The sequence below is a fragment of the Rattus norvegicus genome, chromosome 15 (genome assembly GCF_036323735.1).
Source record: "Rattus norvegicus strain BN/NHsdMcwi chromosome 15, GRCr8, whole genome shotgun sequence".
In the NCBI taxonomy this organism is placed as follows: Eukaryota; Metazoa; Chordata; class Mammalia; order Rodentia; family Muridae; genus Rattus; species Rattus norvegicus.
Window position 1 is genome coordinate 60,939,444 of NC_086033.1, and position 15,366 is coordinate 60,954,809.

General features: G+C 47.9%; 1 protein-coding gene across 5 annotated transcripts in view; it reads left to right on the forward strand.

The window, feature by feature from the left end:
* Vwa8 (von Willebrand factor A domain containing 8) overlaps nucleotides 1–15,366 on the forward strand; it is a 324,208-nt gene that overhangs the window by 277,680 nt on the left and 31,162 nt on the right. For all 5 annotated transcript variants that reach the window (XM_063274157.1, NM_001427283.1, XM_039094044.2 and 2 more), the window contains one exon: nucleotides 14,397–14,505. In XM_063274157.1, the coding sequence (XP_063130227.1) occupies nucleotides 14,397–14,505 (109 nt within the window). The remainder of the gene's footprint in view (nucleotides 1–14,396; nucleotides 14,506–15,366) is intronic.

The window sequence follows — 15,366 nt, forward strand, 5'->3', positions numbered from 1 at the left end:
AGCTAAGTATGGCAGTGTGCACCTTGAATCCCAGTGCTCAGGGCACAGAGACAGCAAGAGCTCTACAAGTCAAAGTGAGCCTGATCTACACATTGAATCCAAGCCACACAAAGTAGTGAAGACCCTGTCTACAGAAGCGAAGGTAGGGGAGAGGGGATAACTCCAGAAGGCACTTGGCCTTGATCTCCGGCCTCCACATACAAATACTCTTATGCGCGTGCGCGCGCGCGCGCACACACACACACACACACACAGGCATAAGCACATGCACACACATAACATATTCAAGACCTTAATTTTTTCAAAATTCAAAATAATCTTTATTCAAGAAATTGTTGGTAGGGGTTTGTAGTAAACATATTTTCTAAGTAAACATTCATGCTTCCGATACAGTCTAGGAGTCTCGATCAGGTTTGTTTCTCTGTCCATTAATGAATTAAAAGCCAGGGGGAAACTCAATGTAACATACAGCAGTGGCAGAACCTCAAGCACTGCCAGCAGCAGCGTAGGGAGTCAATAGTTGAAAAAAGTGTGCTTACTAGGCTGAGGAAGCACATGTCAGAGACACAGAGAAAAATGCCCTGTGCAAAGCAGAAGCGGAGCACCCAGTCTCTTCTGGAGACCTGGAGTCTTTTGAGTCTCTGCAGTTTTCCTCTCCTAGTTCAGGACTGGTCAGTTTGAAGAAGGGTAGGATGACCCCCAACTGGTTTATAACATGTTCTGATCCAGCCTTGAACTTGTCCAGCCAGTCTAATAGGTAGCCTGCTTGGTGGGAGACAAAAGCTTACCAGGCCCTTGTCTTAAGATACCAAGTTTTATTTCAAGTCAGGAGGCTGTGGAAGAAGTGGCCATCTTGGAAGTTCATCTTTACTACCTAGTCTTGGCCCCTCCCCAGTGTGTCTGCCCTCCAGGGAGTCTGTCTAACTCCTAGTCTCTTACTTCTTCTGAAAGAGCATTGCCCTGTTGACTGGTGCCAAGAAACATGCTTTAATTTAGTGCCCAAATACCACAGTTCCCTCCCTGAAAAGGCTGAGCTGTGTGTAATGCCCAGGCCATGACGGTTAGTGTGTGTTATGAAGGCAGGGTTTTAATCACTTCACTGGACGTTTAGTGATAGGGACAGCCCTGCCAAGGACATCAGGTCTCGCCGACCTCTTCAGCCCTTCCTCCCCTCTAAGCCTCTGAGTAAAATGGTTTGGTCACAACTAGTAATTATTATTATTATCCTCAGACAACTGGTGCTGACTGGGATTGCCCAGGCACAGCAGGATAGGATTGAATGGTGAGTAACAGTTCATCACACAGCAGCGCTGGCCCCTCTGCAGTAGGCAGACATTACAGTAATACTGGTTCTTAAGAGTTTCAGGCTAGAGAGATGCTCAGTTGTTGACAGTGCTTGCTGCTCTTCCAGAGGACCTGAGTTCAGTTCCTAGCATCTATGTCAGCTGACTCACACACAACCACTTGTAATTCCAGCTCAAAGGATGTGGCGCCCTCTTCTGGCATCTACAGACACCTGCACACATGGGGAGGGGGTGAAATAAACTTTTTTTTTAAACTTTGCTTCACTGTATAAAATCTCCTGCTCTTACTTCAGCTGTTCATTGTACATCTTTCCCCCTTAAAATGTTGAAGCCACGTTTTCCTCCTGAATTGTACCATAAACAGCAGTATTGCTCCCTGCCAGCACTCTCTGCAGGCAGGTGCTTAAAGACCAAGACCTTCCTTCCTGCCGGTGGGTGGTCAAACTGTGGACAGGGGTCTGGACAGAGCGGGTGGAGTTCTCACTCGATTCCTAGGTTCCCTCTTTGATTGTATCTGCTTCTTTTTAAGCAAAATAAAGCAATCAGGATTTTTGGTATTTTGATTCAAGCTCAAAATGTTACTTCCCAAAAACTCCCATAAGTTTTCTTTTGTCATTGGATAGTCCACTGTGTTGAGCAGCTTTTCTTTGCTACGGTCAGGTGACGACAGGTGAGTCTGAACAAAGTTCACTGTTTACTGCTTACTGAACACTGTGGAGCTTGCTGTCGCTTTCACTGACGTTTTCATACATGCATGTACCAAACCTAGATCATATCCATGCCGTCATCACCCTTCCTTATCCCCAAGGTGCATTTTATAAACGGCCTAAAGCCAGAAGTGGGTATTTTCAACTAGCAAGCATGTGAATTTTAAATCACTGAATTCAATACCCTCCACATTTAGGTTAACCTACCAACACTCTAAATGATGGCTTTTTCTTGCCAGATTGATTTATTTTCCTTCTTAGGCTAACCATCCTTCAGGCTTACAACATTCAGGTTTATTGAGCATGGGGAATATCTTTAAAAAAAAAAAATCATTGCGTCTCGGTTTATATAAGTCTACCAGCAGGAGCATTTATCACTCCCTGGGGTGACTGAACCATCCAGGGCTGGCTGCCTGTTAAAATGTGTGGCATTTGTGACAGGCTGGGGAGCTACAGTGGGGCTCCTGCCTTGCCGAGGTGAGATCCCCAAGCCTGACGGTCACCTGGCTGTGGTCAGGATCATTGCAGTGAATAGGCACAGACAGAAAGGTCACCTCTCTATTTTGTTCATATTGAGCAATGCGGTAGATAATTATCTGTCTTCTGTTATCTAGGAAGAATAGGAGCATGGGAGGGGTGTTGTTTCATTTCCTTGAATTTTCTCCCAGAAACAGAATGGCTGTGCGTATAATCCACACAAAGATCACAACACCCCAGAGGTGACCCACCCATTGTTAGGATCTGAGAGTCTTTGTTCTCAAGGAGATACTCAGTGTGTGCCAGCCTTCTTCGGGACCTGTCCTTTAAACAACCATTCCAAAGGTCGTGTTCCATGAAAGGCTACAACAACGTGCACCTCAGCTGTGGGCATGTTTTCTGCCTGCCCCACACATACCAGTGGGCACATGTTTGCAGTGAATAAGTACCCAGGACGGATGGGGCTCTTGTCACCAAAGGGCCATGGGGACAGGATGCCGGGAGACTACAGAGAAGCAGAAGCAGGTGCTGTGTAGGAAAACAGGCTCGCCTTGGGGAAGGCCGGTCACATGGTGGCTCTTCTCCACTCCATTCCACTCTTGGAATTCACCCAGAATGCACACTTTGCTGCTCTAACCTCACCTGATCCCTTTCACACCCAGCAAACTATCTTTGCCTCTAAACAGACAACCACAGTCTACAAAATACATAGATTTTCAGAAACTCTTTTGAGATTGAAAATGTCTTTTAAGCTCAGTCTCTCTAAGGAGTTCTGTATTGCCTGTATGTCTCTAAGATTAGAAGCCCCACCACACACACACACACACACACACACACACACACACACACACGACATAGTTCCTTACCTGTTCCTGCAAAACCTCTTAAAATCATTATCTGTGGGGCTGGCTAAGACTGCTTGCTAATGAGGCTAGGGAGATGGCTCAGTGATGAAGAACACTGGCTGATCTTGCAGAAGTTCAGGTCCCAGCACCCACACAGTAGCTCATAACCATCTGTAACCCCAGTTCCAGGGGATCCAATGGCCTGGCCTTATTAAAAACTAAGTTCCTATCTGCCTGCCTTGGCTCCACCTCCAGACGTCCATCCACTTGGCCCCCCTGCTGACCTCGTCCCTTCCTCCGTGAGCGTGCTAGATTCCGTGGGCCTGTGGGTTTTCCTCTTCTCTGGCCCTGTGCTGTACCCAACCCCACACTCTGAGCTCTCCGTCCCCCACCTCTCCTCTGCCTATCTTGTCCACGTCTTTCTGGGCTCCTTCTTGCCACAATTCCATCCGGGCCACATTCCTATGCCCTTTCCAGGTGACTTATTCAATTTCATGGTTTCAGGCTATAAAAAAATACATGCACAAATAAAACAAAATGTAGAAATTATAGGAATTTACAAAAATGAGCACCAAAAATCCTCAAATGAGTTCTCTCCTGTCTTACTTCATATTGCTAACATAGTTATATTAGAATGGTGCTTTGCATGTGATGAATCACCCTCACGTAGAAAAGGGTTTCAACCTGGAAAGTATGTTTTTTTAAAGTGTTGTGCAATGGTTAAGAGGTGAGATTCAACATTAAAGGTTACAAGAATTTAAATCTTATGGAAGGCTTCATAGACTGTGAGTAGCAGAACAATCCTGAACTGGTTGCTAAGGCTGCAGGCACGTAGATGCGTCTCGGCGACTTTGAAGTAACTGCAGCTAAGTTACACAGATTGCAAGGACTGAGCTGAGTTTCCTGTCTCAGCGGGGTGGAGGTTAGAATGAGGCATCTCCTGTTCATGACCTCTCTGAGTTTCTAGTGTGCAGGTAGCTGGACGCTACAGCAGGTCTGTATGAACCCAGGCAGAGGGCTCTGCTGTACGCAGTCGACTTCAAGCCTGTCTTCAGCTCGGTGTCTGCCTACTCCCTCTGGCCCTCCTCTAGTCTGGACTGCTTGCCTATTGGCTCCACCTACCGCTGTACGTCCTGCTGACCCCTGACCTTCCCCACTCCACACTGGTTTACTGAGTACAGGTCCTCCCTGCCCCTGGCTGAAACTCACAGAACCAGGTCTCACTGGACTGCACATCCTTAAGGTCCTGTGTCTGACTCATAGCCAATGCATAGTAAATAAACCGTAGTGATGGTCTCAGTTCCTAACCATGGCTTCATTTCCTGGAGCTTTCTGTGATCCAAAAACAGCTAGTAAAAGATTCCGGGTGTAAATGCTTCGTACATTTAAAATTTTGCTCTGCCCTGGGTAGCATCATGGGTGCTTGCACTGTAGGACTGTGCTTCCCTCCCCCACAGGAACATGAGCCTGAGGTACTCATCCCTCATCTTGTCATCTTGCCTGTCAGGAGAACCACGTGGTATCACAATGCTTGTGTTCAGAGAACCTTTATTTTACTTAATAATGGTCCTAAAGTGCAAGAAAAATGGTGCTGGCAACTTAATTGCAGCCAGTTCTTCCAATTGATGCCTTTATTATTGGTGGTTATTATTCACCTTTTACTGTGCCCAGTGTATGAACTTCATCCTGGGTGTGTGTGGCACAGGACTGTTCTCTCTGTGGCTCCAGGCACCCTTCAGGAACCCAGGAGCACAGCCCTGTGGTTCAGGCAGACCTACTATGCTCACTGGCAAAGAAGAAAGGAGCACTGTCTGAGCATGACTACGTCATGTAGCTTTACACTGAAGTCTGTGGGCCGGTCATGATACAGAGCTCAGGAGAAAGCACCTGTCTGCTGTCGCTGAATTCTCTCTCTCTCTCTCTAAACCTCTCGCTTGTACGTTGATGTCCCTCCCCGCACAATGACACATTCCCTGGTTACTCTCCTAACATTGACGAGACCCTTGCACACGCTCCGCACTGTAATAGCCCTGGGAAACAACTGCGCTCAGCAGAGCTGCTCCTGACCCACCGCTGGCGGCCAGCCTCCTCACTTTCCACCTCAAGAAAATTAAGGCAAGATAAGGAACTTCGGCCAAAACCAGTTCCCCGGTTAGTGCCAGAAATAGCATGGAAAGGCAGTTTTCTAAGTCCTAGTAAAGCCCTCTTTGCCAGGACATCAAGCTAACACTGAAAAAACTGTCAACCCCACTGAGTCCGTCTGGGGAGATGCTGCCTTAAGTAACAATCCCGCACTGGTCTGTAAACTCAACTTTTTGTTTAAATTGACCCTGGGGACTGAAGTAGAACCCAAGTGTCTGGAGGTGAGGACCTGCATGAGGACTCTGGAACACAGAAGAACAGAGTCTGGGGCTCTATTTGGAAAACGAGAACACTGGTCCCAGAAAGGCAATGTGAGCAACACAGCAAGTTAGAAGCCATAAGAGGCTCAAGTTTGGGTTTCCCCTTTAGCCTTCTGTCACCTGCTGTGAGCCCCTCCTTTCAACACTGTCTTACCTCTTGGCCACTTTCCTTGTCTGACATTTGTGCTTACAGATGCCTACCCTAATTCTCTCTGACTCACCTGAGAGAATGGGAGTAAGTCATGTCAAAATAAGACAAGGGGGGCATAGGGTGTTTCTGTTAAGCTGCCTCATGGGCAGACAGCACAACCCTGATAAGCTGAACTGTTCGTTCCTGGGGTACCACAGTGCCCATAGGAGACAGACAGGAAGTTATCCCTGTCCTAAAGAGTTACAGGACAAGTCAGCCCCTGGAAGGATACAGAGGAGGAAAGGTCTGTGCCAACCCCATTCAACCCCATGACCCTGGACTAAGTGTTCTGTCCCTGCGGTATGATCCACGCTATGGAACCCTTGGCCCAGACCTTCTCAGTGCCCTTTCCCAAAGGCTGTGCTGCCTGAGGCCCAGAACCTCCCAAGCCCAGTACTGTTGGAGGAACCAGGAGGTGTGAGTGTGGCGAAGGAAGAAGACAGGCACACAGGAGGCAGAGCAGGGGACAGACTCCAGTCTTCCTAGGAAAAGGGCAGTCCAGGGTACAAGTGGGAAGTAGACAGACTCACACTCTTTAAGGTACCCTAGAACTGAGTGAAAAAGAGGATAACCTGCTCACCTGCGTGCTTATGTGAGCCCCTGGTTAGTTATGGGTATTGTACCTATGGATGTTCCTGATCACTGAGTAGCCAATGATGCCCGACACAGATGTGTGTCATCTCAGCAATGCTCTGAGTGTAACTGGAAAGCTCTGCTTGCTGACATTTAGAACTCTGAACTTGTTCCCAGGGTAAGAAGCCTTCAAACAAAAATTAAAGTATGTTTCATTGAATCTAGTAGTGCTCTTTCCCTACTGAAAAGTTCCCACCACTGTAGGCCATTCCGTCTGTCACCATTCTGTAGCCTTGGCATGGCTCTGGTGACAGTGTCTGTCCCACAGTCATTGTCTGAGCTGCAGAGGACTGAGTATCGCCACTGCTAATACTAATGCTAACACTAATGCTAATGCTAATGTCAAATGCCAATGCTAACGCTGCTGCTGCTGCTGATACTAATGGTAATGCTAACACTAATACTAATGTTGCTGCTGTTGCTGCTGCTGCTGGTGGGGGGGGGGGGGACACACAAGCCAGTCCTGGCTTCCAAGTACTCACTCAGAATCCATACAACTGTAGGACACAAGTCAGATCTTCATGTCCTACAGCACTGACTGGTGGGAGTGCTATTTTATCAACAAATTGTTTCTTTTAAGAATGTGTATGATGGGAGGTGGAGTTAAGAGCACTTGTTTCTCTTACTGAGGACCCAGGTTCAGTTCCTAGCACCCACCTAATGGCTAACCATCCATAACTTCACTTTGAGCAGACCTGACTCCTTCTGATTTCCACAGTCACGAGGCACATAAATGGTGCACATGTACACATGAATGGAAAATCCTCACATACGTAAGTAGTTTTTAAAAGTACACATAGTAGGTGCTGTTGGTAAAGTGCTTATTGTGCATATGTGAGGACCTTAGTTTGAGTCTCAGAACCCAAGTCTGAAAGCACACGACTGGTGGCATGTACTTAACAGTCCCAGCACTGGGGGGGGGGGGGGCGGGGGGGAGAGGCAGGTGGATAACTGGGGCTCAGAGCCTAGTCAGTGAGGTCCAAGACAAGGATAGACACCCTTTCAAAAAACGAGGTAGGAGGTACCTAAGGAATGACACCCACGTGCATACGAGCACACACACAGATGTGTGTGAATCTATGTAGTGAACATGTATGGAGGTATGCTATAATAAAGAGTGTGCTGTAATGAAGATCTCCATTGTGGTTATTTCATCTGTAACTTTGCACGTATCCTGAGTGCAGCTTTGAGCCAGTGAAGGAGTGTTGAAGACTCCCTCACCCCGTGAGCTTTGAGGACCACACCAGTTGCAAATGCTCTCCACCGCTGATCTGTGCACACTCTATTCCTCATGCTAAGGTGTCATATTCTGATGGATTGTTCTGACCCACAGTGGCTATGACCCATAGTGTGCGAGTCACCATGCTGTGCCTGTGCAAAAGAGGAAGAATGTTCTCTCCCGGTGTCATTATGTGGTTTTATAAGGACTCCATTGCCAAGGGGTTACCTGGGAGGAAGTAGGGGTAAGAAGAATAGGGAGGCTGGGGTTGGGGATTTGGCTCAGTGGTAGAGCGCTTGTCTAGCGAGCACAAGGCCCTGGGTTCGGTCCCCAGCCCCGGAAAAAAAGAAAAAAAAAAAAAAAGAAGAAGAATAGGGAGGGGTTTGTGAACATTGCACAGCCCGAGATGGTAAACCATCGCGGTGTACCTAGAAGAAATGATGGTTAGCAGCATAGCATGGCTGTGTAGAGGGTGCTTCTTCAGAACAAAGGAAGGATTCAGTCAGTTGCCAGGTTTGTCACCTCCCACAGGGACTCTGCATCAGTGACCTGCCTGGTAAGGTTTACTTAGTGTCCCTGTTTTCAGAAAAGAATTCTCCATGCTGAGTGCGTTTTGCACATAGTTATGATGGCTGCTTCTAAGCTATTGTAGACGCTGGATCATATCACAGCCACCTTTTGCTTTGTGATGGTAGGAACGGCTTTACCACTCACACTTCTCTTTCCTGGCTGCCTCAGCACCTCACAAAACTGCTTTATATGTTGCCTTCTGTTCCGAAGAAAGCACAAAACCAGATCATAAACCAGTAGTTACCTGGCCAGGAAATGCCACAGGGCACCTCTTAGCTTCAGCTAGACTGCAGAGCACTGAGTGTCTCCTGCCAGGCCATGTTATACACTGCAGACCAGAACATTGACATGGTCCTGACCATATTCGAGGAGACCTCGCATGACTCTGAAGGTCAACGGTGTTGGATATCACCTTTTGGAAGGCTCTTAAAAATACCAGGCAAAAGTAGAAGAGGTGGAATATATAAGACCCAGCATTGTGCCCCACCCCTCCTTTCTCAGAATTTAGCTGGCATTGTTTTCATGGCTGTTTAGAATACCGACCGTCCTCCTGTGGAGGGGTAGCAGGAGGAACCATCTCTGTGCCAGGAAACTGTAGCTGTGCCAGTTACTTATGAGGTATTTGTGTTCATGGTTTTTTGGTTTTGTTTTGTTTGGGGGTGGGGCATCACTTACCTGCACTCAACGACAAAAACATTTGGTTTCCCTCAAAGATTCGTTCTTAAGTAAAGCCCACAAAAATCACCTTGAGTCCTTCGTTTCTCATTCTCTACTTCCTGGGTTTCTGAAAATCTCCGTCTGTTACTCCTGTTTGAACTTAGAAAGAGAACAAGCAAGGTTCTCAAAGAAAAGTGAGAAGTAACTTTGGGCAGAGGGTTTTGCAACCCTGTCTTATTTCTAGCATCCATTCCGATCGTTTGTGTCTGGTAGCAAGTGGAGACCATCTCCATGGACTCACAGGCTGTGCCTGGAAGCCTCTCGAGTGTCTAGAGGGAAGGTAGACCAGAGAGGTGAGAGTCAAGCTGAGGATGCACAGGGTCTAAGCCTAAGTGCCACTGAGAACCTACAGGCAGGAGTGTTTCCTGCCTGTTAAGATGGCCTGCCATCCAGCGGCCCCACTCTGTGCCAACTATGGGCTGGCACACAGCACTGGACAAGGCCCTTCATCTGTTCACATGAAGTAGAGCTTGATTTGAAATTATTTTTTTTTCTTTTTCTTTTTTTCGGAGTTGGGGACCGAACCCAGGGCCTTGCGCTTGCTAGGCAAGCGCTCTACCACTGAGCTAAATCCCCAACCCCTTGATTTGAAATTATGTCCAGAAGTTAATGCTTACAAGTCTGTGTCTGAGCAGTTGTGGTGCTTGTTCATCAGTGTGCCCATTATACAGAAGGCCAGTGTAACTACTGCTGTCCAGGAGTGGAGTATACAGTAGCACATTAGCAAGGGGTATCTCTCCGCTCCTTTAAGGCCAAGCCCGTGAGATCTGTAAAATACTGCTCATTTTAACTTGGATGGGGTGGTTGTTGTTGTTGTTGCATAGAAATGGCTCCTGGCATAGAGGGAAGGGAGAAAGCTCTTTGCCACAGACTCTGTAAACTGAAATACTGAAATAACATAAGGTATATTCTAAACATCTAATGGAGAAAGGGCGTTTAGAGCTCGAATTTCAAACTTGTAAACATATGCACCAAGCACATCACTTGGACCCCAAATGAAAGTGTGCAAAGCCTCTAGGGTGCTTAGCTGGGAAGAGAAAGGAGGTGAGGCTACGGTGCGGAGTGGAGGTGGTGGCTGGGTTTGGGGAGGTGAACAAAGGGTCCAACTCAGCGTCAAGAGGAAAGTGCCGGTGAATCATTTGAAAAACTCTCACAGGAAAAGAACAGAATTCTTTCACACCAGAATATGGGGCTTGGCAGGGCTGAAGAGGGTCCAGCCACTGCTGTTCATAATGTCACGGGGCCCCTGGAGTAACTAGGATTGTGTGCTGATTGTGGGGAGGCCATGCGGTGGTGGCGATGGGAACTGGGCCTAGGACCTCCAGCTTAGGCAGGCTATAGCAGCAGTGAAAGTCCGGGTTACGAGTGAGGAAAAGTTGAGAGGAGGGCTTTTAGGCAGGCTCTGAGATAAGAGGACAGGAAGTCCCTGTTGGTGTGAAAACAGATGTAGCAAGGACTAAAGATGAATTGAAAACTTTCAGCCTTGCCAGGGATGGGAGTTGGGACATACAGAAGCTACTGGTAAGGCATTTTTATCAATCATTATCAGTGTAGAAGGAGCAGGTTATTTATAAAACTGACGATGATCAACTTCTTATCATGAAAGGCCACCATTCCTGGGACATGCTCATGTGACTTTCATTCCTTCAGGATCTAGGAACGAGCATTCAGGCCTGTGGGTGAGAACAGCGGCGATGCCATGCTTCAGGGGGTGTGTTGTATCTCAGTGCAGCCTGTCCCACCCTGCTGTCTTCTGTTCCCCGTACTGTGTCTCAGCAGAGGCAGATGCAGCTCCACTCTAAGCACTCAGTATCCCAGTGAGCAGCGATTCATTACGACACGCTCAGGAGTCGGAGTATGGTCCAGTCAGCTGCTGCTAATGAGTAAATAGCAGGTGACTGGATGGGTTTCATTATGGATCGTTTTGTGGATTGGTGGCAAAGTGAAGACAGAACCTGGGGCCTCGTGAATACCCAGCAGGCACTTTACCACTGAGGTATATCTTCTGCCCCATGTGGATATTGTCATGTCAGAAAGTTCAAGACCCATCTTCCCATCAGAAGTAAGGCATTGTCACGTCAGGCCTTAGCCTCTGACGACTGTCTCCTACTCATCCTCCATATACCAGTCGGATTGTTGCAAGCAGCAGAAAACCCACCATAATGCGGCTGCAGCTAGACCAATGGTTATTTCCTCCTGTAGACCACAACAGTGACAGGGTCAGCAGCTAAAGAATGGTGTGAGTGGTGTGATCTCTTCCACTACTGTGATCTCTATTGTCATGTAGTTCATAGGCAGAGGCTTTGGTGCTTTGCCATGTCCTCAAGTGGACCTGGCAGGAAGTGTGTGTGTCTGTGTCTGTGTCTATCTGTCTCTGTGTGTGTATGCATGTATGCTCAGAGTCAGCAAGGGATAATGCATGCCAAGTAGTAGAAAGTTCCTCACCACCCTTCTTTCTGATGTGGGAGGAAACCCTCCTGACACTTTCTCTGACATCTCAGGTCACATCTCTAGACCTGTTGATGGTAAGGCCAAATGGAAAGACCGTGCTTAATTCCACCACCCATAATTCACCTGGCTTCTGTCTAGAGGAAGAAGAGGGAGTGAATATTGGGTAAGGACCTAGAAGAGTCTGCCAGGCCATTCCTAGTCCCAATGTGGAAAGCAGTAATCAACTGTGTGGTCCAGTCAGACCTTCAAGAGTTAGCCTTCCTCCCGGAATTATGATCTGGCCATTTATACCATCTTACTGAACTTTACTTTAGCTTTTGTTTTTAAATTATAAACTCAAGGAGGAGCCTAAATATATGGGCCCTTCCCAGAATTATAGGCTTCAGTGAGTCATGTTCCCTTCAGGTCTGCCCTCTCATTACTTCATTCTGGAACATTTTATGAGTTGCAGTTTACAAGATCCATGTTTTCTTCCGTTTAATCCATGTGTAGGAGGATAATGGTTCTTAGGACTATGTCACACGTCCCTAATAGGAATTAAAGTACATCTGCTGTGAGAAATGTTATCAAGGGATTTAGCGCAAGTGTTGAGTTATATCAAAAGTTAGAGGAACTGTTCTCTGACTGGGGGACAATGTTCATCGCCTTGTATGAATTCAGCAGTGTCTGTCTACTTTGCTCATTCAAATGCCTTTCCTAAGCTTTTAGTGGGTGAGCCCAGTTCTCAGAGGATACGCGTTCCAGCGGCACCTCAGGCGAGAGCTTATCTGCTCTCTGAATAGCAGTGCCACTCAGCATGCCTCCGTCTGCCAGAGCAGGCGGCTGCCCTGCTGCCCCCACAGAAACTAGATAAACTCCCCAGATGTCATGCTCCTAATTAAATATTCCTGGAATCTCACAGTATGTGTTTCTGTGAAATAAATCAGGGTTTGAGCAATGTTTCTGTCAAGAATTAGTCTATTTTGAAATGTCTCGTTGGTGTTGGTCTGAGGGTTGTTAGTGGGCAGTGTGAGCAGAGGCACTTCCCTGCAGATGGTCTGACAGAACCTGCTTCTTTCTGGCCAAAGCATTTAGCCTCTCTGGTAGGTATTATAAGTGTCCTTGGAATATCGGAAACATGGCCAGGGTTCCTGAGGAGGTTATCAGAGAGGCCTCTTCTTTTGCCCCGTCATCTTTTTCTTAGTTCTTGAAGTCTCTTAGCAGACTGGCTGCTGGACTGTGTGCAGTGTCTACAGGAGAGAGCCAGTGTGAGCTAAGTGAAGACTGGCTGCTGGACTGTGTGCAGTGTCTACAGGAGAGAGCTAGTGTGAGCTAAGTGAAGCCACATGTCACATGGGAATTTGTTTTTCTTGCATTTTTCAAAGTCCTTTAATTTTAAAATAAACAACAGACCAGAAAGGACACACACAGTGCAAAGTGAAGACCAGTGTCGAAAACGGTTCTTCCACTAGACCTGTGCTTGCTTGGACCAGTGTTAGAACTAACACACATGTGTGTACATGTGTGTGTCAAGGGTGAGGGTCAGATGAAGAGAGGAAAGGAAGAAAGGGATGGATGTTAAATGTCGCCTTCAGTCCTTCAGTCTCCCTCTTCCTGGTTGTGCATGTTCTGTGTTATGTTTTTGTTTTGTCAGCTACCTTTATCTGGAGGGAGGAACCTCAATTGATAATATGCCTCTATCAGATTGGCCTCCGGGCAAGTCTGTTGAGCATTTTCCTAATTCATGATTGATGTGGATGGGCCTGGTCCTCTTGGGGTAGTGCCACTCCAGGGTCCTGGATGGTATGAGAAAGCAGGCTGAGCCAGTAAGTCATAGGGGAACAGGCCAGTAAGCAGCAACCCTCGTAGCCTGCACTTCAGTTCCTGTCTCCAGGTTCCTGCTCTGAGTTCCTGCCTGGATTCCTTCAGTGATAGATGGGGTGTGACCTGAAAACAAGCCTTCTCTCCCCACACTGCCCTCCTCATTCATCCCAGCACCAGAACTGTAACTAGGGCAGAAATCCGCAGCAAGGTCTCAGGTGTTGCTGTGACAGACCTGACAGTGCTGGTTTGGGCAGGATTGTGGGATGAGTTTGGAACTTTGGGCTGGAATAGCCATTGATTGAACAGCTTAATAAGCTGGCATAAGAACTTGAAAAAGAATGCTGAGCATTGCGGGTAATGAAGGCCTCGCTTGTGGATTTCTGCAGGAAACTTGTGAATCCCAAAGACTCTTATCAGACCATTCATGTGACAGACTTTGAACTGAGAATCTGTGGGGTTGGTCAGCTGGTGCTGAAGAATCATCTGTGGCCAATAAGAGACCTGCACCACTGACATGAAACCTCTACTGGGATGGTTGATGCTGGTCACTGGGACTGAGAACTGGGGCTCAGATTCAGTGAGGTGAAACCTCCCAAGGGTGTCTCCCCAGGGTCAGCACACAGAAGCCGTGGTCCAGAGAGGAGGACAGGGTAGGGCTGGCTGCACTTCATACAGGCAACTGAACTGGGGCATGTGTACCAGCCTCCCAGGAGGTTTTATAGGCATGGAGGGGCCCTGGAGGGCAGCTGAGGCTTGGCACTGTGAAAGCCAGGAGAGGCCATTGGTGAGGGTGCAGCCTCAGTGGCCGTGGAGATGGAGTAATTGAAGGGATTGAGGAGAGCGCTCAGTGCACTTCTGCACCAGAACTCTACAGCTGAACATGGCTCTGCTCCTGATCTCTTCTTTAAAAGGAATTCCCTTCCCAACCAAATGGAGGCTGAATGTGATGAAGCTTTTTCCAGACCCAGCCTCTAGTGAGCTGAGGGTACCAACCCCTCAGGACTCGGAGACAGGTTCATCCGTCATGCAGCACCTGGTGCTCGCAGGAGAGTGACCGTGCTTCAACTCTTCTTTTCAGATAACAATTGAAAGAGACAGTAATGAAGACGTGAGTGAGCCCAAACACGGCAAGGAGGACCCAGACAACATGCCCCATGTGGGCGGCAACACCTGGGCTGGTGGAACAGGTCAGTAGCCCATGCGCTCTCCTGGGTCTCGGCAGATTGTCTTAAGTCCATCAAGGCCAGCATTCCAGCCCTGAGATAGTCCCTGCGCTGGTTCTTCTCAGCCTCTCTCGCTCTGTTAGATGTGTTCTCCCCCTCTGCACCTGCACAACATCAAGACATGCAGAACACCTGGCACTGGGAACCCCAGACTCTGCCACTCTGTTTACCCCTCACTTGTAGTTGCTTCATCCGTTAAAGGAGGGAGGGGTGACCTTATCTGCCTCATGAGGTCAGGCTAAAGATTAAATACGAACTTAGATCACGGATCACAACAGTTGGGCTGAAGAACATGGTCACTGGAGTGTCTCCCTTCTTTTCAATTCCTTGCCTTTGCAATTGTGTGCGAAATCTACAGCAAGTTCTTGAAGGACTAATGTGGGGAAGAAGTGGTTCTTGTCCTCATCTGAGAAGGGAGTGTGTGGAGGTCCACGGTTTGGAGATAAGGTTGCTGTGCTTTGCACTGATGGCAGGGTGCCAGTCCTTCCTCTTGGCTGCCCTCCTAGACCATTGTTCCTAAGCCTGCCGTCTTCCTTTTTCCTCCCAGCAGCTGCAACAGACACATGTGCCTGCTCACAGGAACAGGGCCAGACTGCGCACTGTCTGGCTATCTCGCCAGGAGAAGTGCTGGCACGGCTCAGTCCTTCACCTTCCCCTAGGATGCTCTGTGCCTCTTGGCCTTGAAGGCCTTGGCAGGAAATGGGTTTCTGTGCTGAGACAATATGCTGTCAAATAAGCCCGGCACCTCTTGCCTACTCTGTTTATTCACCGAGCCTCAGCTTTAAAGAAAGGCTATTTTTAGAAGTGTCCTTTGATCTGGAAGTT